At 40.7% G+C, this 22,858-nt stretch overlaps 1 protein-coding gene across 3 annotated transcripts in view; it reads right to left on the bottom strand.

Annotated features, from left to right (window-relative positions):
* Window positions 1–21,515, bottom strand: part of shtn1 (shootin 1) — a 144,950-nt gene extending 123,435 nt beyond the window's left edge. For 2 of the 3 annotated variants that reach the window (XM_008114814.3, XM_062975663.1), the window contains exons 1-2: window positions 21,355–21,514; window positions 3,423–3,475 (exon numbers count right to left, since the gene is read on the bottom strand). In XM_008114814.3, the coding sequence (XP_008113021.3) occupies window positions 3,423–3,475; window positions 21,355–21,412 (111 nt within the window). In that variant the 5' untranslated portion in view covers window positions 21,413–21,514. Of the gene's footprint in view, window positions 1–3,422; window positions 3,476–21,354 lie in introns of all 3 variants that reach the window. The other variant, XM_062975662.1, reaches the window with a different exon arrangement.
* Between the last annotated feature and the right edge of the window lie 1,343 nt (window positions 21,516–22,858).

The following is a 22,858-nucleotide window of genomic DNA, read 5'->3' as shown; positions in this document are numbered from 1 at the left end:
TTTGTAACTTTTGGGATTTTTTAAAAAAAATCTGTAGCTATAATGGTAAAAAAACAACAACCAGAAAATGTTGCTTCTTAAATTAATTTTAAGCTTTTCATCTAAGCATCCCTTACTTAAAGGGAGTGCTTGTGAGGACAAACATAAAAGAGCCAAACCAAGTTAGCACAAGGTGTTTTCTAAACCAGCTTCCAAATGGGGTTTCATATTCTAACTTGACAACAATTGATGGTACACACATTCAAATGAGAGCATTTATTTTGATGAAAGCAAATCAACTTGAACTCTCCCTGGAAGCCAAGATGATGAAACTCAAGCTGTCATACTTTGGCCATATTGTGAGAATAATAATAATAATAATAATAATAATAATAATAATAATAATAAGAAGAAGAAGAAGAAGAAGAATAATAATAACTACTTTAATTTTGTATCCTGCCTCCATCTCCCCAAGGCGACTTGGAGTGGCTTACATGGGACAAGCCCAGTCAAGACTCACTTAAAAAAAATACTTGGTAAGGGTGGAAGGCAGGAGGAAAAAGGGAAGACCAGATAGAGAGACTCAATCAAAGAAGACATGGCCCTGACTTGGCAAAAGTTGAGCAGGGCTGTTGATGACATGGTGACTTGGGAGATTTTTCATTCATTGGGTTGCTATAAGTTGAAGTCAACTTGACAGCAGTTGACAATAACAATGTGTTTGATTACCAAAAAGGAAACCATAAGTAAAGTGGAGCCTGAAAGACTTGAAAACTTGGATGTTCCAACGTGCCTTCGAATAATAGTTTAGCTTGCAACCATGCCTGCCCAGCCCTAATTTCATCTATTGTTTTGGTTCCAGTGCTTTATTTCCAGCCCTGCCCTAGTTTCTGAGTTTTGCACAAGCCTTGCTCTTCCCTCGTAAACCTGAATATGCCCACTTTTTCCAGTAATTGGATTTGTGATGTTGATTGATGATGATTAAAATCTTTTTGGTTTTAATTGTTTTAATTATATTGTTTATTTGTTATGCGTTTTTTAATTTCATAATTTGAATTCTCTGTTTATGTTGGGTTGGTCCCCATGTAAGCCACGCCAAATCCCTTCAGGGAGATGGAAGAGGGTTATAAGAATAAAGTTATATTATTATAGCATGGTGAAAGAAGAACTTATCCCTAGATCCATACCTCACAACCTCTGAGGATGCCTGCCATAGATGTGGGCGAAACGTCAGGAGAGAATGCTTCTGGAACATGGCCACATAGCCCGAAAGACATACAACAACCCTATCCCTAGATACATTCTGGAAGTCTTCACGTGGTCTCTAAAAGATTCTAGATGTTTTTCTTTACTTATGCAAGACTTATTTGATCTGGCCTAGGTGTTTTATGTTACGTGTGTATACTGTTAGCTTTGAATAGAAAAGTTGCTGAAACATGTTGAACTTCTCTTTCTTTTTGCAATGCATGCCTGCTCTGCCCCCATGCTATCTTAACTACTTGGAAGGTGAACTGGTTGCACAGGGAACAGATTGGAGACTATATAGTTGAATCAAACATGAATTTATTAACCAACAAGAATTTTAGACTTTGTCTCCTCCTGTCTCACTACAAAGTCTTTGTAAAAGTAAAGGTAAAGGTTTCCCCTGACGTTAAGTCCAGTCGTGTCCGACTCTGGGAATTGGTGCTCATCTCCATTTCTAAGCCGAAGAGCCGGCGTTGTCTGTAGATACCTCCAAGGTCATGTGGCCAGCATGACTGCATGGAGCGCCGTTACCTTCCCGCCGGAGCGGTACCTATTGATCTACTCACATTGGCATGTTTTTGAACTGCTAGGTTGGCAGAAGCTGGGGCTAACAGTGGGCGCTCACTCCGCCCCCCGGGTTTGAACCTGGGATCTTTCGGTCTGCAAGTTCAGCAGCTCAGCGCTTTAACACACTGAGCCACCGGAGACTCCATAAAGTCTTTGTGGGGAGAGGTAATGTCTTTGAGAGATAGACACGGTTTTGGCAGAACTGAGGCTCTTGAATCTTTATTTCTTCTTATTGTCTCTTTCTTGTATAGTGTTCAACCGTGATGGTCTCAATATTTAACTCTGACTGGACTTGAATAGAGCTCATACGGCTCTGACTAGATGTACACCTTCCGGCCTTCCTCTCTCTTCACCTTCCAGTCATGAAAAGGTGAACTCTTCCAAGAACCAGGAGTGCTTTGCCTAAGGCTTTGCCCCGAGGGTATTCTTAAAGGGGCAGGGTAACAGAGGCTTCAAATGCAAAGAGGCTGTCTAGATTGACCTCTCAGAAACTGTACATAAAATATTTAACTAAAAAGGGCTTAACTAGGGGTGAACAGTAAGGGTCTTCATGGGGCATGACAATGCCTATTCCATGTTATTTTTGCTTTTAGTACCAAATCTTCTGTTAAATATAATGCTCGGGCAGTATATACTGTATAATATAACAATAACAGATCTACTTCATTAACTCAGATATACCTGTACACAGTAAAAATGTCTTTCGATACAAGCTTTTTAAAAAATAAAACCTTTTAACCAAATTTTATTGCTTCCCTTTTATTGCCTTTTCTGTCCACAGTAAGCCTGGGACCATTGAGAATATGGTCCAATAAGCCTACTTTATAGTCAACAGGTCTCTTCCTCATACCATCTCAAAAATATACAGACTATGCTATTAACATCATATTTCCCATACTCATATTCATTGTATGCTTTCTTTGCCTTTTTTCCTAGTGAAAAAACATTGTGGTTTAAAAACCTGTACATATTTTTATTTTCTGTTGATTTCTCTAAAGCCTTAACACAATATGGACTTGAACATACATATCAGAAACATTCAAAACCACATAAATGCCAAAAGACTGCTTCATTTATGGCATATGCTGAAAATACTTCCTCATACTGCTAAGATATTTAAATAGAAAAGCTTATATCTCTCTGGGGATAATCAAATATGCCCAGAGAGTTTCTGGATGGGGAAATTAGACTGTATTGGCTTTAGTAACAAGACAATATACTGATTGCAGCTAGATACAATAAAATCCACAAGCAGCAATACTTTAACTGAGCCAATTGTGAGGCATAAAACACTCCAAAAAAACACAAAATACCGGTACTCCAGGCACATCTAGACTGACCATTTAATGCAGCTTCAAACTGGTCTTGAAGAAAGTGGTTCCATCGTGTAGATGATTTTATAGAAAATCCTGGAACATGTTTGAGATCTGGATCAAAATGACACAAACCACAGAGCACTGATGCGCATTAAGGGCTTTCTTGTGCACACTTCCATTTGTTGTCTGGCTGCCACAGTTTGAAGCTCGGTTTGAACGTCCATGAAATGATCAGTGTAGATGAGGCCTCTGAAAACACAAGATGTCCCAGCAAGGTTGCAGATTATCTTCAATCACATGAAAACAAATACAAACCTCTTCTTTTGTTTTCTTGTTCTCTTCCTTTAGATCTTCATATTCGCCAATAGCTACAAAAATAAAATGTTAAAAGTTCTGTCATTAGTGTGCTTTGTAGAAATCTCACAGCACTAGGCATTCATAAATATTGTTATAATTCTCTTTATGAGTCTGCTATTGCTCTAAGATCTCTTGGAGAGGCTTTTTTCCTTTGTCCCACCAACATCACAGGTTCATTTCTTGAGAACAAGGGAGACAGTTAGCTTGGTGACTGTTCCCAAACTTTGGAACTCCCTCTCCAGAGAATCCAGGTTGACTCCCTTCTTGTTCTCCTTCCATCATCAACTGAATTTTTTTAGTGTTACCAGGCTTTTGAAAGTTAAATGGAGAACACTTTTAGTGATGTGCTGTACAGTTTCAAGGGTAGCCCCACATAGAGAGCATTACATAATCTAATTGGGAATTCCAGTGCATAAACTTCTGTGGCTAGGTTATCTCTGTCCAGGAAAGCCATACCTGGTGCACCAACTGGAATAAAGCATTCCAAGACATAGAATACACTTGGGTCAACAGTGACAGGGATGGATCTAACACAGTGGTCCTCAACTTGGGGTCCCCAGATGTTTTTGGCCTACAACTCCCAGAAATCCCAGCCAGTTTATCAGCTGTTAGGATTTCTGGGAGCTGAAGGCCAAAAACATCTGGGGACCCCAGGTTGAGAATCACTGATCTAACAGTACTCTCAAAGTATGCACTTACTCCTTCAAAAGGAGTGCAATCCTGTCCAGAATAAGCTATTTACCTAATTCCCAGACTGAACAACCACCAATCCCCAAACCTTCATTTTATCAGTATTCATCTTCAGATTACTGATCCTCATCCATCCTATAAAAGAATCAAGGCCAAAATCCAGCATCTCCAGAGCCCCATCTGACTCCAATGTCAAGAAAGAGAACTGACTGTCATGACCATACTGATGGCACCCCACTCTGAATCCCCTATCATCTACCCCAGTGGCTTCATGTAGATATGGAACAGGATGGAGGATAAAATCGAACTTTGTGGCACTCTACAACTTCCGGTAAAATCCAATGCTACTCCTTAGAACTACCCTTCAGCTAGGAGAGGAATAATTGTAGAACAGAATCTTCTGCTCCCATCCCATAGAGCTGGTCCAGTAAGATATAATAATCAATGATGAAACATCTGAGAAGATCAACAGACTAATGCTCCTCTATTTTCCCCATGAAGTAGATTGTCAATCAGAGCTACCAAGCTCATTTCAGCGCTGTGAGCTGGTATGAAACTAGATTTAAATGAGTCCAGCTAGTGTTTCCTTTAGAAAGGTCTTGCCCATTCACCACATGATCATGCACCTTGCCCAAAAAGAAAATAAATGCAACCAGGAAGCAGTTTCCATGTGCTGCTGGGTTGAGGGAGGGTCTTTTTAGAAAACAGAACACCATTGCTTTCTTCAAGACATCACACAAATCCCTAAGCATTACAAGCCACTTACTGTTTACCACAACTCAGACCAGTCAATCCATTCGATTTTATCAATGGTCAAGTTTACACATGATGGGCTGAATTGCTTCAAATGTCTTGTCCACATTATTACTGAAACTGATTTTATGGACACTGAGCAGAAAATGCACTGGACACCTTGCTATGCTCTGTAAAGTTTATATTTTTATCAAAGTTTTTTAAATAGTTTCAAACATCTGTATTGTTTTTTTAAATGTTGTTAGTCAGCTTAAGACCTATTACTGAGAGGAAGGAGAGATATTGCTGAGGGCAATAATGATGATGATTATACATATATGGCCTGTACATCCACTAGTAATTGCTATCAACTATTTTATATATATATATATATATATATATATATATATATATATATATATATATATGAATGAGCCCCAGTGGTGAAGTGCATTAAAGCACTGAGCTGGAGACTGAAAGGTCCCAGGTTCAAACCCTGGGAACGGCGTGAGCGGCTGCTGTTAGCTCCAGTTCCTGCCAACTTAGCAGTTCGAAAACATGCAAATGTGAGTAGATCAATAGGTACCACTCCGGCGGGAAGGTAATGGCGCTCCATGCAGTCATGCCGGTCACATGACCTTGGAGGTGTCTATGGACAACGCCGGCTCTTCGGCTTAGAAATGGAGATGAGCACCAACCCCCAGAGTCAGACATGACTGGACTTAACCTTTACCTTTACTATAACCAAATAAGGGATAGGGAATAAGTAGTTTTCAAGAGATACTGTTGATGTTCTATCATTTTTCCTCATTAGCTAAGATGGCCAGGGCTGAGGGGAGTGAGAGTCAAAAAGCAGCTGGAAGACCACACTTGATCTGTATCTGAATTATATTATCCATAGGAGTGTTGTGTGGTTTCCAAGCTGTATGGCTATGTTCTAGCAGCATTTTCTTGGGACATTTCTGTGACTGGCATCTTCAGAAAATAAATGCTGCTGGAACATGGCCGTACAGCTCGGAAACCACACAACACTCCAGTGATTCTGGCCGTGAAAGCCTTCAATAATATATTATTCATAGCTACTAATAGTGCTCCATGCACTGTTAGTCCATGCAGTCATGCCGGCCACATGACCTTGGAGGCGTCTACGGACAATGCCAGATCTTCCGCTTAGAAATGGAGATGAGCACCAACCCCCAGAGTCGGACACGACTAGACTTAATGACAGGGAAAAACCTTTATCCTTATCTATAATAACAAAAGTCCCATCAATGATGCCTACCAGAGGGAAAACAAGATTCCAAATTCCACAAAGTGCTTCCACATATGGAAGAGACTCCATACTGTAAACAGTCGCCTTCTGCATTTTACCCTCTATTTGGGGTGAGAACAACTGAGGGGGGAGAAATTGAACACTTGTTTTTCTTAGCCTTTCCTCTATTTGCAAGTGCAGTAGAGTCTCACTTATCCAACATAAACGGGCTGACAAAACCTTGGATAAGTGAATATGTTGGATAATAAGGAGAGATTAAGGAAAAGCCTATTAAACATCAAATTAGGTTATGATTTTACAAATTAAGCACCAAAACATCATGCTATACAACAAATTTGACAGAAAAAGTAGTTCAATACGTAGTAATGCTATGTAGTAATTACTGTATTTACGAATTTAGCATGAAAATATTACGATGTTTTGAAAACATTGACTACAAAAATGCATTGGATAATCCAGAATGTTGGATAAGTGAGACTCCAACTGTAGATATTTTAAATGCAATTGCAAACATAAATGATCTAGTTTTCCAGGAAAAGCAGGTAAGGCTTTATTCTGTCATTTAACAAATTATATTGAGACATTTTCCATGAATGATTAACGAATTGTCACTGAGACCAAGACGATTCTTGTACAGATGTCTCTGGGCTATGGTTAAATTTTCCCATCTGACATAGTCTACAATGCATTTAGAGCAACTGCTAATTATTTATAGAGTATATAAATTATTTATGAAAAGTAACCTTATATGAAATGTGAATTCAAAAGCAAGAAGCTCTTGGCCAAATTGACCATCAAAGTGCGTAACATCGGGGCAGTGGAAAAAGTGTGGCCAATCCACAAGAGGGCTAAAGTTATTAATGAAAAAGAACAGACAAAACTATGACCCTAATGGCCAGCAAATCTTTTTTGGCTAAATTATCTCTCCAAAATTAAGGTATACATCAGATTTGCGTAATACAGTAATCTTAGTGCTGAGCCAAAGCAAAGCGGGAAGTTGCTTCAGGAGATGCACCTGAAGCTCCTGTTTGAGGGACATCATCTATTTTAATTACCATGGCTCAATGCTATGCAATCCAAGGATCTGTAGTTTAGTGAGGCATCTGCATCCTTTGGAAGATGGTCTCAAGACCTTGTAAAACTACAACCTCCGTGATTCCATCATAGCACTGAACCATGAGAATTAAAGTAGATTCATTCTACAACATAGATGCATCCAAAGACATTTTCCCATTGGTGGAAGCTTGGTGTTCTAAATTGGAAAGAGTTCACTTTTTGCTGTTTTTTTACTGCTTTTTGCACATTACATTTAGCAGGATTTTTTTTTTTTTTTGCTTTCAGGGTTTTGAAAGTTGAGGTGTGCATTAGATTCAGCGGTGCATTAGACTCAAGAAAATTGTGTATTTTAAACAGAGAAGCACTGAGTTTAGAGATGTCTAAACTAGAATATCTGTGGTCCCTTTCATCTGCAATTGAAAGGCTTCTCCAGACTGACCAAATGTTATAGCTATATTTGTTTGGATTTTTCTTTGATATCTATACTTATCTTGATAGCTTACAAGCCAATATTTTTGCTTGTACATTTCAACTACTAACTACATTTTTTATTCCAACCTCAAGATGTTCTGCAGCAGGTTAAACCACTGAGTTGCTGAATTTGCTGACAAAAGGTTGGTGGTTTGAATCCGGGGAGCAGGGTGAGCTCCTGCTGTTAGCCCCAGCTTCTGCCAACCTAGTAGTTTGAAAACATGCAAATGTGAGTAGATCAATAGGTACAGCTCTGGTGGAAAGGTAATGGTGCTTCATGCCACATGACCTTGGAGGCATCTACGGACAACGCCGGATCTTCGGCTTTGAAATGGAGATGAGCACCACCCCCAGAGTTGGACACAACTGGACTTAATGTCAGGCGAAAAGCTTTACCTTAATCTTAGATATTTCTGTATCTCCTGTTTCAGCTGTGCCCTGTTTATTTTGGGTTAGTCTTAAAAGAGAGGGTGTGACAGAGGCATTCTGCTGATTCCTGCCCCCATTTAGTTTCCACTTAATATCAATATTTCATTCCCCACTCCTTTTCAGAGATACAACAGTGCCAGACTGCTGAAGTGATAAAATAATATACTATTTCACATTAGGCCTATGATTATATAAAGAAAGGCAACTAGCAACAATACAGGGCCTGAAACCTGGTATATTTGGGGAATGGCCAGATGTAGGAATGGAAACGCCCATTGCAAGGCAGGAATCCCCCACCAAAGAAGAATATCCCAACATTTCCCAGAACTATTGAACAATCTGGTGTTTATAAAAGTATTTTGCTACACCAGTGGTTCCCAATCTTTTTTTGGGGGGGGGTTTTGGGGGTTTTATTTTTTTTGGATCAGGGACCACTCTCCAACATTAGTACCAAAAGGGTTACAAATCAGTTTCTGGTCAACTTTAGATTTGGTTTGATTATTTGGGGTGCTGATTCAGAAAATTGCATTGGATAGACCACATCATCTCTAATTTCTGATACAAAACATATGCCATCCAGTAGTCGCCATCTGCTCACCCACAGAAAACCATGAAAGTAATTTAAATTGTGCAAAGATAAAAACATTTTTTAAAAATACAATAAAATGCCCTTTATTTTTTAAAGTTCTAAAATGCGATATTAAAACAATGCAATTAATCACTGAAGGTCACATGGAATAGTACTGTTTTTGGCTTTCGACATGAAGCTCAGGAGATGAAGCCATCCTAATTTACTTGAGAAGGGAGTTCTATATAGTTGGGTGTTCATATAGAAAGCCCTGTTACATGTACATATCAATTCAAATTTATGAAGAGTTTAGATATGCAACAGGATCCTCTAAGGATCTCAAATTCGAGACATGATCTTATAGGAGGAAACAGTCTTTCTGATATCCTGGCCACAAGCTATTTTAGGGCTTTTCAGGTCAAAACCAACACCTTGAATTGAGCTCGGTAGGAAGCTGGAAGCCAGTGCAGGTCTTGCAATGTGCAAGTATTTGACGTCGGAAATGCACACCCATTATCAGTCTGGATGCTGAATATAGCATTAGCCCTAGTCTCCAGACACTTTTCAAAGGCAGCCCCAGATTGCAGTTCTCTAATCACAGTCTGATGACAGTGAAGGGAGTAAATCCACTCCAAGTTTTAGTTCAGACTTTAAAGGATGTATCTAACGTGCTGAATTCTATCATCAGATTGGGTTTAGTAACCTGAATAACACCTTTAAAGTTTAGATTAAAATCCAGTGCACCCCACTGACATTGCAGACTCAACTGTCAAAAAGGAATAAAACTTTTATGGAAGTTTATCATAGTGTATATTACATAACTAACTATGCATACTTAGCTGCACAGTAGAAGTGCTAAGAACATATATTCGTAAATTTCAGTTATGAATAATGGGGAACTGGCAGGCATGCCTCAATACATAATGGCATTCCATAGAAGTTATCCTGACACATAACAGGACTCATAAACAATATTTGGAGGTGGCAACATGATGCACATTGGGGACCATTAACACACTGGTCCCCATTCTCTTTCTTTCCAATGTACATTAGTAACTTTGCCAGCTTCCCTACATAGTAACATCACTGTAACCCTTTACTGGATATGTCCAGTTTTAATTCCCACAAATGTAAGTCAACTTTTAAAACATACATCCTTCCCAGGATTCAGGGCATGAGGTCATTTTCATAAAAGTCAATATAATCTTTCAGCTATGATTTTGTATTGGCGCAAAAACATACTATTTTAAATGAGAGAAGAAAACCCTTTCAGAAAAGGGGTCTAGTAATTATGGAGGAAAAAATGTCTTTGGGTTTCTCATAAGCAGCTTCTTGATCAGTGTGGTACAACAATGTTAGGCCTTTTCATGCTACTTAATAGCACTATAATTACATTTTAACTGTCATGCAAACATCCTATGGAATTCTAGCATTAGTAGTTTGGGGAGGCGATACAGCTCTCCTGCAGAGAATTGTAAGCATCTCTCACTAGCTAACAAGAGTCCAAAAGTGGCAGGGTTTTGGGATTTTTTTTGTCATGTCAGGAGCAACTTGAGAAACTGCAAGTCGCTTCTGGTGTGAGAGAATTGGCTGTCTGCAAGGACATTGCCCAGGGGATGCCTAGATGTTTTGATGTTTTTACCATCCTTGTGGGAGGTTTCTTTTATGTCCCCGCATGGAGCTGGAGCTGATAGAGGGAGCTCATCCACACTCTCACCGGGTTGGATTCGAACCAGCAACCTTCAGGTCAGCAAACTCAACCGTCAAGTCACCAGTACTGCCGGCACAAGGGTTTAACCCACTGCGCCACTGGGGGCTCCATAGTGACAGGTTAAAACCTCAATCAGTAGCTGATACCAGATGAGAAACTCCCTCCTGGGCACACAGAAGACTAGGTGATTTGGAAGGTCGTGGTTTTGGTACCACGAGATGCAGAGCTAACCTTAAGAAATGGAGCTACCAAGAGGAGTCCACAACATGTGAGTGTGGAGAAGAGCAAAACAATGCAGTCTTTGCCCTGTCACATGCACAATGGGGGGCCTTCTTACAGCAACACCAGAGACACTCAAAGTGGCCAGCTTCTGGTCAAAGGACATTTAGTACAATGCCAAGTTTTCAACTTTGTGGGTTTTCTATACATTACAACTGTATTCTCAATTCACTCCTGATATGATAAATAAATCTCTCACTAAACTGCAAATCTCAGGATTCCATAGGATGTTGACAAATAGGATAATAACACTATAATTCTGCAGTATAAGGGTACTCCTGGAGTAGAAAGGCTGTTAATTCAATCCTGCATTGTACTTGTGTGTGTGCATGTGCCTTCATGTCACCTGTTGACTTATGGCATCCTCCATAAGCCTTTCTTAGGCAAGGAATACTGAGATGTGGTTATGCCAAGACCTTCCTCTGAAATATAGCCTACAGCACTTGCTATTTCTTGGTGATCTCCCATCCAGGGACTAACCAGGGCTAATCTTGTTTAGCTTCCAAGATCAAAAATAAGGTGGTGCCTTTAGGGTATTTAAAAGGTAAAGGTAAAGGTTTCCCCTGACGTTAAGTCCAGTCGTGTCTGACTCTGGGGGTTGGTGCTCATCTCCATTTCTAAGCTGAAGAGCCGGCATTGTCCATAGACACCTCCAAGGTCATGTGGCCAGCATGACTGCATGGAATGCCGTTACCTTCCCGCCGGAGCGGTACCTATTGATCTACTCACATTTGCATGTTTTCGAATTGCTAGGTTGGCAGAAGCTGGAGCTAACAGCGGGCGCTCAGTCCGTTCCCCGGATTTGAACCTGGGACCTTTCGGTCTGCAAGTTCAGCAGCTCAGCGCTTTAACACACCGAGCCACCGGAGGCTCCTTAGGGTATTTACTCATCTTAAATTCTGAAGTAGCCACTGTGAGTAATAATAACCACTGAAAGGTTTCTTCCTCATGATTTTGTACAAAACATCCTCAATCCTACTGAAACCGAAAGGGACTTGGGGTGCTAAATTCTATAAAGAGGGATTAAAAACAGGAATTGCAAGTGTCTGAACTTTCTTCCTGTGTTGAATACAAAGATAAGAGGCATTACTTGTGACAAGTGGCCTTGGACAAAATGAACTTCCTTGGTAACCAGAGCAATTCCTCAGAGGCCAGTTGTCAGGCAAAAAGGGAGGGGAGATGTAAGCCTCTCAAATGGGGGAGAAATATAACAACTATATACTCAACCCAGTGGTTCCCTTTTGTGTGCTACTTTTCAATTTGGTCACTAGCAAGATGAACTAAAGTCGCAGGTTATGTACAAATATCACTTAAGGTTTGATAGGAAAATCACAGTAAAACCAAAGCAAAACAAATGGAGCACAGCTCTCTCTTGCATTAAGAGCCATGCAAAGGAACTACTCAACGTGTTCTTAGATAAGTACTCTATCTTGTGGCTTTCATATCCTTGACACCTTCTTCAAATGTTTGCATTTGGCAACTGAAGATTATAGTTTGTTTGTTCTTCTTAACAGTTTTCAAGTCAATGTGTTGTCGAAGGCTTTCATGGCCAGAATCACAGGGTTGTTGTGTGTTTTCCGGGCTGTATGGCAATGTTCTAGAAATATTCTTTCCTAATGTTTTGCCCATATCAATGGCAGACATCCTCAGAGGTTGTGAGGCATATAACCTCACAACCTCTGAGGATGCCTGCCATAGATGTGGGCGAAACGTCAGGAGAGAATATTTCTGGAACATGGTCATGCAGCCTGTAAAACAGACAACAACCCAGTCTTCAAAAGTCAGGTTCGACTAATGGCTACCCCATGAGAATCTTCTGAGCTACATATTATCAACAGCAGTGCTAAGATCCTGTAGACTCAGGGCTATAATTTCTTGGAGTCTATCTATCTGGAATGTGGCCTTCCTCTTTTTTCGACCACCTTACCAAGCATAAGCCATGAGGAGAGACATGTTCTTGTCTTTTCTAGTGAGTTGTATCTTCTCATGATATGGCCAAAGTGTTGTGACTGCGCCTTCGGGGATTATGGTTGATGGGGATGGAATTCGAAGAGGAAGAAAAAACCCTCGTGATGAGGGTTCACTGGAGGAGTTGCGCAGGAAGCGACTTAGAGAGCTATATGGGGAATCTTCTGAGGAAGATTCAGATGGGGAGATGGATGCTGAGGAACAGGTGGTGGCTGGGGAAGCGGGCACTGAATGGGCACAGCCACCGGAGATGTCTGGGGATTTGGGGTCTATGGATACTTCTGAACCTGGGGTTTCTGCAGGAGCTGATCCCAATTGGGATGCTTGGAGAAGGGAGGATGGTTCTTTAAGTGTTCATGGGGCTAAGCGTGGGCAGGATGATTGGGACTCCGACGAATTGCTAGGTACTCCAGATCCATGAGCTCTAGCTGTGTGGAGCTCAGCCTCTGAGTAGATTTGGGACACCTGGTGTTTGGGTGTGAGTGTTTGGTCACCCAGGAGGAAGGGGAATAAAATGGGAATGTTTGGCCACTGCACTTGGCGTGTGGCAAGGTGTTGCTGAGGCGCCATTGGGATCTCTGTGTTTCCATGAAGACTGGACTTGGACTATAATTTGAATCTGCTGTTATCACCTAGCTTGGCTCTCGCTGTGTCTTATCGTGGACCTGTTTTGGATGACTGCACCCTCTTCAGACCTTGGATTGGAATTTGACCTTGCTACTGCCTTCGCCCTGTGATTGATGACTACTATCGGCTTTTGACTCCTGGCTTGCTCTTTGGACACCGCTGTTATCTCCTGACCTGACCTTGGAATCCCGGACGACGTCTTTTCTCCATCCTTTTGGAGCCTTCGGCTTTATCCACATTGTGGAAGCAGTCTACTGCATTCTTAGTTTGTTTGTTTGTTTCCTGACCAATTTGGTGTTTTCTTTTGGGAACTGTTCCTTTGAAAACTACAGAGCTGGCTGGCAGGGCTTGGACTCAGAAACTGCAGTTTGCACTAAGTTTGTTTAGCTTTGTTTTTACCTGCTTGTGTTGCTGAATTATATCTTTGTTTGAACTGCTCTTGAAGCACTGATAGTGAAGTGTTTCAAGGTTTTTTCTGTGTTAACATTACTTTTTGGCTTATCTGCTGAATAAACTCTATTTTTGTTCGCTAATTGGCTTCTGACTCTTGACACAAAGTATAAAAGCTTTAGTTTACTCATCCTGGCTTCTAAGGAGAGTTCAGGTTTGCTTTGCTTTAGGACCCATTTAATGGTCTTTTTAGCAGTCTACAATACCCACAAAACTCTTCTCCAGCACCACATGAGTTGATTTTCTATCACTTTCCTCATTGTTGAGCTTTCACAACCATGCATAGAAATTTGAATTATAGTGGTATGGGCAGTCCTAACAACAGCATTTAACAATATAGCTTTACATTTCAGGATCTTGTCCAGTTCCTTCATTGTTGCTGCCCTTCCAAGTCGTAGTCTTCTTCTGATTTCCTGATTAATAACTGAAGCAAAGTATGGGAAATCTTAAACTTTTTGAATGTCTCCATTGTCTAAGTCAGTGGTGCTCTATCTGTGGGTCCTCAGATGTTTTGGCCTTCAACTCCCAGAAATCCTAACAGCTGGTAAACTGGCTGGGATGTCTGGGAGTTGAAGGTCAAAACACCTGGGGACCTACAGGTTGAGAACCACTGGTCTAATTTAAAGTTATGTAAATCATCTGTAATAATTATTTTTGTTTTCTGAACCTTCCACTGTAAACCTACTTTTCTACTTTTTCCCTTGACTTTCTTCAGTAATTGTTCCAAGTCTTGTCTATTTGCTGCTAGTAGTATAGTATCATCTGCATATTTTAAATTGTTAATGTTTCTTTTTCAAATTTTCATGCCTCCTTCTTCCATGTCTAATCTTGCTTTACATATGTCATATTTAGCCTATAAACAAGCAGGATGATAACATGCAACTTCATCTGATTCCCTTGAAATTATTTGGTTCGTTTCATCATTCAATGTACATTTGCGATCTGGCTGTTAGTGCTTCTTAGACCCCTTCTACATATATTATTCACTTTGAATTGGACTATATGGCAATGTAGACTCATATAATCCAGTTCAAAGCAGAAAATGTGGATTATCTGCTTTAATAATCTGGATTATATGGCAGGGTAGAAGTGGCCTTATTTTCCTAAACCCTACTTGGATATTGACCATTTCTTGCTCAATACATGATGAAAATTTATTTTATCATTTTGAGCATTACTTTGCTTACAGTGGAAATTAATGCAATGGTTCTGTGGTTACTGCAATCCCTGTGTCTCCTTTTGTGGGACTTGAATGTGTATTCAGTATCTCCAATCTGTACACCACACTTTTGCCCTCCATATTTGCTGGATTTTTTGATACATTTTAAATGGATTCCATCTCTATAGCTTGAAACAGCTCTATTGGAATTCCATCTGTTCATGGCGATTTATTTCTCCCAAGTGCTCAAAGTACAACTTCAATTTCACTTTCTAAAATTGGAGATTGGTCATCATATGTTTCTTCCTCAAATGAATCTGTGATCCTTTCATATCTTTATATGGTCCTTCTGTGTATTGTTTCGGTTGTCTTTTTATTTCTACTAGGTCATATAATGTGTTCCTCTGCTGCTCGTAAAGCACTTCTTCGCTTGCCAAATAATTGCTATATGGCTTGATGTTAGTGTGAGCTAACTAAAAGCCATATCCACCATGTCAAAGAGGCCAGAGTTGAGCAACTTTGGTAAGTCTGGTGACAATTTAAATCAAAAGCAACATAACCATAGTCCTCCTGCCTCACTACTGAAATGTGACAGCAAATCAGATACATTGGTTTAAAACAAGCATGAAATGGATTCTTGCAATCTGCTATTGCATTCTGGTACATTTCCTGCTTGTTTTAAAGGAAAAATCCTGGATTATCAAATGAAATAAACAATGCTGCAGGGCATGGGTTGGTGGTAACAAAAATAAGCATGATGCTCCATTCCATTGGAAGTCTACATGTTCCCAAGCCTTGTAATAAGACCTAACTCTCCTGGCACAGGAAGAAGTAGGAATAAATACAAGATATCAGCAAATTCTAGGGGCAAATTCTGGGAGCCCCTAGTGAGATGAGCTGCTGAACTTGTGGCCTGAAAGGTTGGTGGTTCAAATTCAGGAAGCGGGGTGAGCTCCCGCTGTCAGCCCAAGCTTCTGCCAATCTAGCAGTTTGAATACATGCAAATGTGAGTAGATCAATAGGTACCGCTCCTGTGGGAAGGTGAAGGCACTCCATGCAGTCATGCTGGCCACATGACCTTGGAGGTGTCTACGGACAATGCCGGCTCTTCGGCTTAATGGAGATGAGCACCAACCCCCAGAGTCGGACATGACTAGACGTAATGTCAGGGGAAAACCTTTAGCTTTACCTATCAGCAAATTCTAGGGATCCAAAATTTGAGGAACTAAACATAAATATTTGAATAACAATATTGGAATGGCTTTTAAAATTTTATTTTCTTATCATCTTGGCCTGTCTTTGCAACTCATCGTTTTTTTCTGATGTTTTCTTCTTCAGTTTTATTGTGCAGTTTATACCAGCCCAAAGTCTTTAAATAAATGTTATCACTAAATTGGTTTTGAACCACTATAATACCACTCTTTCATTTAAATTCATTAAATATATGTATATATCTCTGTATTTAACAAGATATGTATTTTATATATTTTTCTATTACATCATACTTTTTACTAGCGTTACTTAGGGAATGTATAAGTTTTGACATGTTGCTAAAAAGACTTTGCTGTTGTAACTCCACAGGGAAGTTGTTCTCAGAAGCTGTGCCATTATAGACAACATTCTGTTCCTATTTTTTATCTAGTGTACAATGAGCCTCATCTGAAGATATTAGGTGGACAGACTAGTAGAGTAAAAGTTACTCCTTTGAACATTTGGTTGCTAAATCACTTTGGTATTTAAAGTTAAGAACTTTACATTCTGAACAGAACCAATATGTTTGTTTTAGAGTCAATATCATAAGTTGCTGTGAGTTTTCCGGGCTGTACGGCCATGTTCCAGAAGCATTCTCTCCTGACGTTTCACCCAAATCTATGGCAGGCATCCTCAGAGGTTGTGAGGTCTGTTGGAAACTAGGAAAGTGGGGTTTATATATCTGTGGAATGTTCAGGATGGGAAAAAACTCCCTACTGTTTGAGGAAAGTGTGAATGTTGCAATTGGACAGCTTGATTAGCATTGAATAGCCTTGCAGCTTCTATGCTTGGCTGTTTCCTCCCTGGGACCACTCTAACAACCATCATGTCAGACTACACAAAGAAGCCACTGAAATCCACAAGCATGTGGACAATTTCAAGAGAAAGGAGGAAACTATGAAAATGAACAAAATCTGGCTACTAGTATTAAGAAACTCTAAAATCAAGACAGTAAATAAAGAACAACACTCAGAAGACAGGGGAATTCCAGAGTAGAAACAATCAGGGCCAGTGAACACCTCCCAACAAAGGATTCCCCCAGGCAGGAAACTGCCAGGTTTAGAAGCGGCAAGGCTATTCAATGCTAATCAAGTTGGCCAATCACAACATTCACACTTAACTCAAACAGGCAAGAGTTCTTTCTTCCACCCTGGACATTCCAAAGATATATAAACCCCACTTGCCTAGTTTCTAACAGACTTCACAACCTCTGAGGATGCCTGCCATAGATGTGGGCAAAACATCAGGAGAGAATGCTTCTAGAACATAGCCATACACCCGGAAAACTCAAAGTAACCCAGTGGTTCTGGCCATGAAAGCCTTTAACAACTCAATCAATATCATGTCTTGGTGTACGAGTTACAATCTTGACTATTGTATTCTGCTTTCACTGATTGCAGATAGTCTTCAAGGGCAGCTCCAGGTATGGAACATTGTAGTAATCCAGTCAGGGAGACACTATGGCTAGACTATCTCTAGTGAGGAAAGTTATAGCTGGTGAGAGCATTCCTGGCTACTAAAGGTTACTTGGGTATCAAGTGAAATGTGTGGATGAAGAAGAATCCACAAGCTATACATCTGCGCTTTCATGCAACCCATTTAAAACAGCTTCAGCAGCCTATTCCTAGACAGGAGAAATATCTACCCAGAAGGCCTCTATCTGTTAGTACCATATACAGCTGCAGTTTTTTGACTTTCAATCAGTCTGTTGGTGAATATGGATACTGAAATAACATAAAGATGAATGCCTCTTACTGTTGCCCATTCCTCAGGCTTCAGATACATCAGGGATGGGAAACGTGTGGTTCTCCAGATATTGTTGAACTGCAGTTTGCAGAATTCCTCACAACTGGAAAAAGTTTCTAGAAACTCTAGTCCAATATGTTTGGAGGACAACATTACTCTCTACCCTGACATTGGGATTTTAAATTGTAAACAGCCCAGTTTTCTTGGAGCTGGACAGAAATCTCACAGAACTACTTTCTGAAGCCAATCCTATATACAAATGGAATTGCTACATCAATGTGACTCCCTCACACCCCTGTTCCACAGACCCTCTGTGGCAAAATGCTAAGAACAATTCCACTGAAGCCCTCTCGGTGTAGCAGGTATGAATGCTGCAATTGCCCACCTTGATTAGCATGTAATGGCTTTGCAGCTTCAAAGCCTGGCTGCTTCCTGCTTGGGGAAATCAGCACTATCACTACTATCTCTCTCATCCTTCGGTGACCAAAGCCATAGTGGGCCAAGCCTAGGCCTGAAGCCAGAATGAAATGGAGTTAGGTCAACCTTCCCCAAACTGGTGCCTTTTTTATGGAATACTCAGCATCATGTAATCCATAAAAAAGGGAAATCAGCCTGTTTAGCAAGCCTTTCAAAGGCTGGTTTATTTTCAACAAATGTATGATTTGTGTACCTATTTTATATATCCATATACAGTAGAGTCTCACTTATCCAACATAAACGGGCCAGCAGAATGTTGGATAAGCGAATATGTTGGATGATAAGGAGGCATTAAGGAAAAGCCTATTAAACATCAAATTAGGTTATGATTTTACAAATGAAGCACCAAAACATCATGTTAGACAACAAATTTGGCAGAAAAAATAGTTCAATACGCAGTAATGCTATGTAGTAATTACTGTATTTACGAATTTAGCACCAAAATATCACGATATATTGAAAACATTGACTACAAAATGCGTTGGATAATCCAGAACGTTGGATAAGCGAGTGTTGGATAAGTGAGACTCTACTGTACCTGGGTTCATGTAAAAATTTCCTGGGCAAAAAGGGGTTGTGAGTGGAAAAAGTTTAAAGCCTCTTCTACATTGCCATATAATCCAGATTATCAAAGCAGATGATCTACATTATCTTCTTTGAACTGGATTATATGAGGCCCCTTCTACACTGCCATATAAAATCCAGATTATCTGCTTTGAACTGGATTATATGGCAGTGTAGACTCGGGGCCCTTCCACACAGCCATATAACCTAGAATATCAAAGCAGAAAATCCCACAATATCTGCTTTGAACTGGGTTATCTGAGTCCACACTACCATATATTTCAGTTCAAAGCAGATACAGTAGAGTCTCACTTATCCAAGCTAAACGGGCCGGCAGAAGCTTGGATAAGAGAATATCTTGGATAATGAGGGATTAAGGAAAAGTCTATTAAACATTAAATTAGGTTATGATTTTACAAATTAAGTACCAAAACATCATGTTATACAACAAATTTGACAGTAAAAGCAGTTCAATACGCAGTAATGTTATGTTGTAATTACTGTATTTACGAATTTAGCACCAAAATATCACGATACAGTAGTCTCTCACTTATCCAACACTCGCTGATCCAACGTTCTGGATTATCCAAGGCATTTTTGTAGTCAATGTTTTCAATACATTGTTATTTTTTGGTGCTAAATTCATAAATACAGTAATTACTACATAGCATTACTGTATATTGAACTACTTTTTCTGTCAAATTCGTTGTCTAACATGATGTTTTGGTGCTTAATTTGTAAAATCATAACCTAATTTGATATTTAATAGGCTTTTCCTTAATCCCTCCTTATTATCCAACATATTCACTTATCCAACATTCTGCCGGCCCATTTATGTTGGATAAGTGAGACTCTACTCCAGGGGTCCCCAAACTTTTTAAACAGGGGGGCAGTTCACGATCCTTTGGACCATTGGAGGGTCGGACTATAGTTGGCCACCAAGCAATAAATAATAATAATAATAACAACAACAACAATAAATAAGAGGGTTGGAAGAGACCCTTTGGGCCATTGAGTCCAATCCCCCTTTGCCTTTGTGCACCGAAAGCACAAGTAAAGCTCCCCTGACAGATGGCCACCCAGAATCAATGTTAATAGTAATAATAATAATAATAATAAAGAGGGTTGGAAGAGACCTCTTGGGCCATTTAGTCCAACCCCCTTCTGCCTCTGTGCACCATAAGCACAAGCAAAGCATCCCTGACAGATGGCCACCCAGCCTCAATGTTAATAATAATAATAATAATAATAATAATAATAATAATAATAATAATAATAATAATAATGGTTGTAAGAGAAGAAGAGACCCCTTGGGTCATTTAGCCCAACCGCCTTCTGCCCTTGTGCCATGGGGGCCGGATAAATGGCTTTGATGGGCCGCATCCGGCCCCTGGGCCTTAGTTTGGGGACCCCTGCTCTACTCTATATTGAAAACATTGACTACAAAAATGGCTTGGATAATCCAGAAACTTGAATAAGCAAGGCTTGGATAAGTGAGACTCTACTGTAGGTTGAAAGCTACCGTGTTTCCCCAAAAATTAGACAGTGTCTTATATTAATTTTTGCTCCCAAAGATGTGCTAGGTCTTATTTTCAGGGGATGTCTTATTTTTCCATGAAGAACAATTCATATTTATTGTTGAACAAAAAAATGAACATTTATTATATACTGTACTGTAGTTGTCATCTCAAACCAGCATAACCAGACAAACTGTGAATCCTATCAAGAATTTCTTGTTACTACCATTATTTCCATGTACAACACTTTATGGTATGTACATTTACCAATCTTGTATGTTCTGGTGGTCTGTTTGGCAGGAGCTGGGCATGCTTCCAAACAAAAACTTTGCTAGGTCTTACTTTCAGGGGAGGCCTTATATTTAGCAATTCAGCAAAACTTCTACTAGGTCTTATTTTTCGGGGATGTCTTATTTTTAGGAAAACGGGGTATGCACATGGCACAGGCTTTCCACCTTAAAAGTCTGAGACTTGAGCTTCCACCAACCCCCACTCTGCCCTCATCAGCATCATGCCAAGCAAAACAACCCAAGGGAGGCTGGCTGTGGCAGTTGTTTAAATAATTTACCAGCGAGGCGGGCAGACTGGCAAAGGGTGGTGCTGTCATTCCCTCCAGCAGACAGGAGGAGAAAGGAAAACAGAGCCCTGCAATCTTTGGGAAAGAAGGCCAACGGTGAGGGAAAGCCGGCACCAGGCCTGGGCTCTTCGTCTCCCTTCTCCTATTAGCTCCATTGCCGAGATCTGACCCCTCCCCAGCCTCCAGATTGTTGCCTTTCTTTGACCTGCTGTTTTTCTCCCCAAGCGCTTTGGGTGGTTCGCGGGAAGGCTTCTCAGCCGCTCCGGAGCGTCTTTCCGCACTGCCTTGGCCACCCCGCGCCTCCTTCTCCTCTGTCTCCTTCCTGCTTTCTTTCTTCTCCCTTACCTTGGTCTTTCAGGCTGCCGATCAGCTCCAGCTGCCTCTCTTCCTGGGTGCTGTCCATGCTGGCGCTGGGAAAGGCCACCTTCCGCCTCCCGTCTTTACCTGGAGAGGGAAGGGAGGCAGATGCGGGTCGAGGCGGGCGCTGGAGCAATGTGCTACTGCACATGCCCGGCTTGCCTGGGGAGCATGTGCAAAGGACCGGCGCTTTTCCACGCGCTCAGGCGTCTCTCGCTGGCACACGCACACGCACTTGGCCCTGCTGTGCTTCCTGGAGCGCAATAATAATAATAATAATAATAATAATAATAATAATAATAATAATAATAATAATAATAATAATAATAATAATAATAATCAGCTGATTTTTCAATCTTGGCCTTAATTCCATCAGAACAAATGCAATTAAGGCCAAGATTGAAAAATCAGCTGATGACCCAAAATGCAGACTGTGCAAGGAAGCTGACGAAACCATTGATCATCTCCTCAGCTGCTGTAAGAAAATTGCACAGACAGACTACAAACAGAGGCACAACTGTGTGGCCCAAATGATCCATTGGAACTTATGCATCAAGTACCACCTGCCAGCAGCAAAGAACTGGTGGGATCACAAACCAGCAAAGGTCGTGGAAAATGAACACGCAAAGATACTGTGGGACTTCCGAATCCAGACTGACAAAGTTCTGGAACACAACACACCAGATATCACAGTTGTGGAAAAGAACAAGGTTTGGATAATTGATGTCGCCATCTCAGGTGACAGTCGCATTGATGAAAAACAACAGGAAAAACTCAGCCGCTATCAGGACCTCAAGATTGAACTTCAAAGACTCTGGCAGAAACCAGTGCAGGTGGTCCCGGTGGTGATGGGCACATTGGGTGCCATGCCAAAAGATCTCAGCCGGCATTTGGAAACAATAGACATTGACAAAATCACCATCTGCCAACTGCAAAAGGCCACCCTACTGGGATCTGCACACATCATCAGAAAATACATCACACAGTCCTAGACACTTGGGAAGTGTTCGACTTGTGGTTTTGCGAAACGAAATCCAGCATATCTATCTTGTTTGCTGTGCCATACAACGTCGTTGTGTTGATAATAATAATAATAATAATAATAATAATAATAATAATAATTTTCTTTTTATACCCCGCCCCATCTCCCCGAAGGGACTCGGGGCGGCTTACATGGGGCCAGGCCCGATCAAACAAACAAATAACAGTAACAAAGCAATAAAACAATTATCCCAGGCTGTGGACCGGGCTGTGGCGCAGGCTGGAAAGCAAGCCAGCTGCAACAAATCAACAAATCACTCTGACCAAGAGGTCATGAGTTCGAGGCCAGCCCGGTGCCTGCATCTTGTCTCTGTCGCTGTTCTATATCATGGCATTGAATGTTTGCCTTTATGTGTGCAATGTGATCCGCCCTGAGTCCCCTTCGGGGTGAGAAGGGCGGAATATAAATGCTGTAAATAAATAAATAATAAATAAATCCCAGTAAAAAACA

This window comes from Anolis carolinensis, chromosome 3 (assembly GCF_035594765.1).
Source record: "Anolis carolinensis isolate JA03-04 chromosome 3, rAnoCar3.1.pri, whole genome shotgun sequence".
NCBI lineage: Eukaryota > Metazoa > Chordata > Lepidosauria > Squamata > Dactyloidae > Anolis > Anolis carolinensis.
The sequence above is the reverse complement of the archived record's forward strand: the minus strand, read 5'-3'. Positions and strand labels throughout refer to the sequence as shown.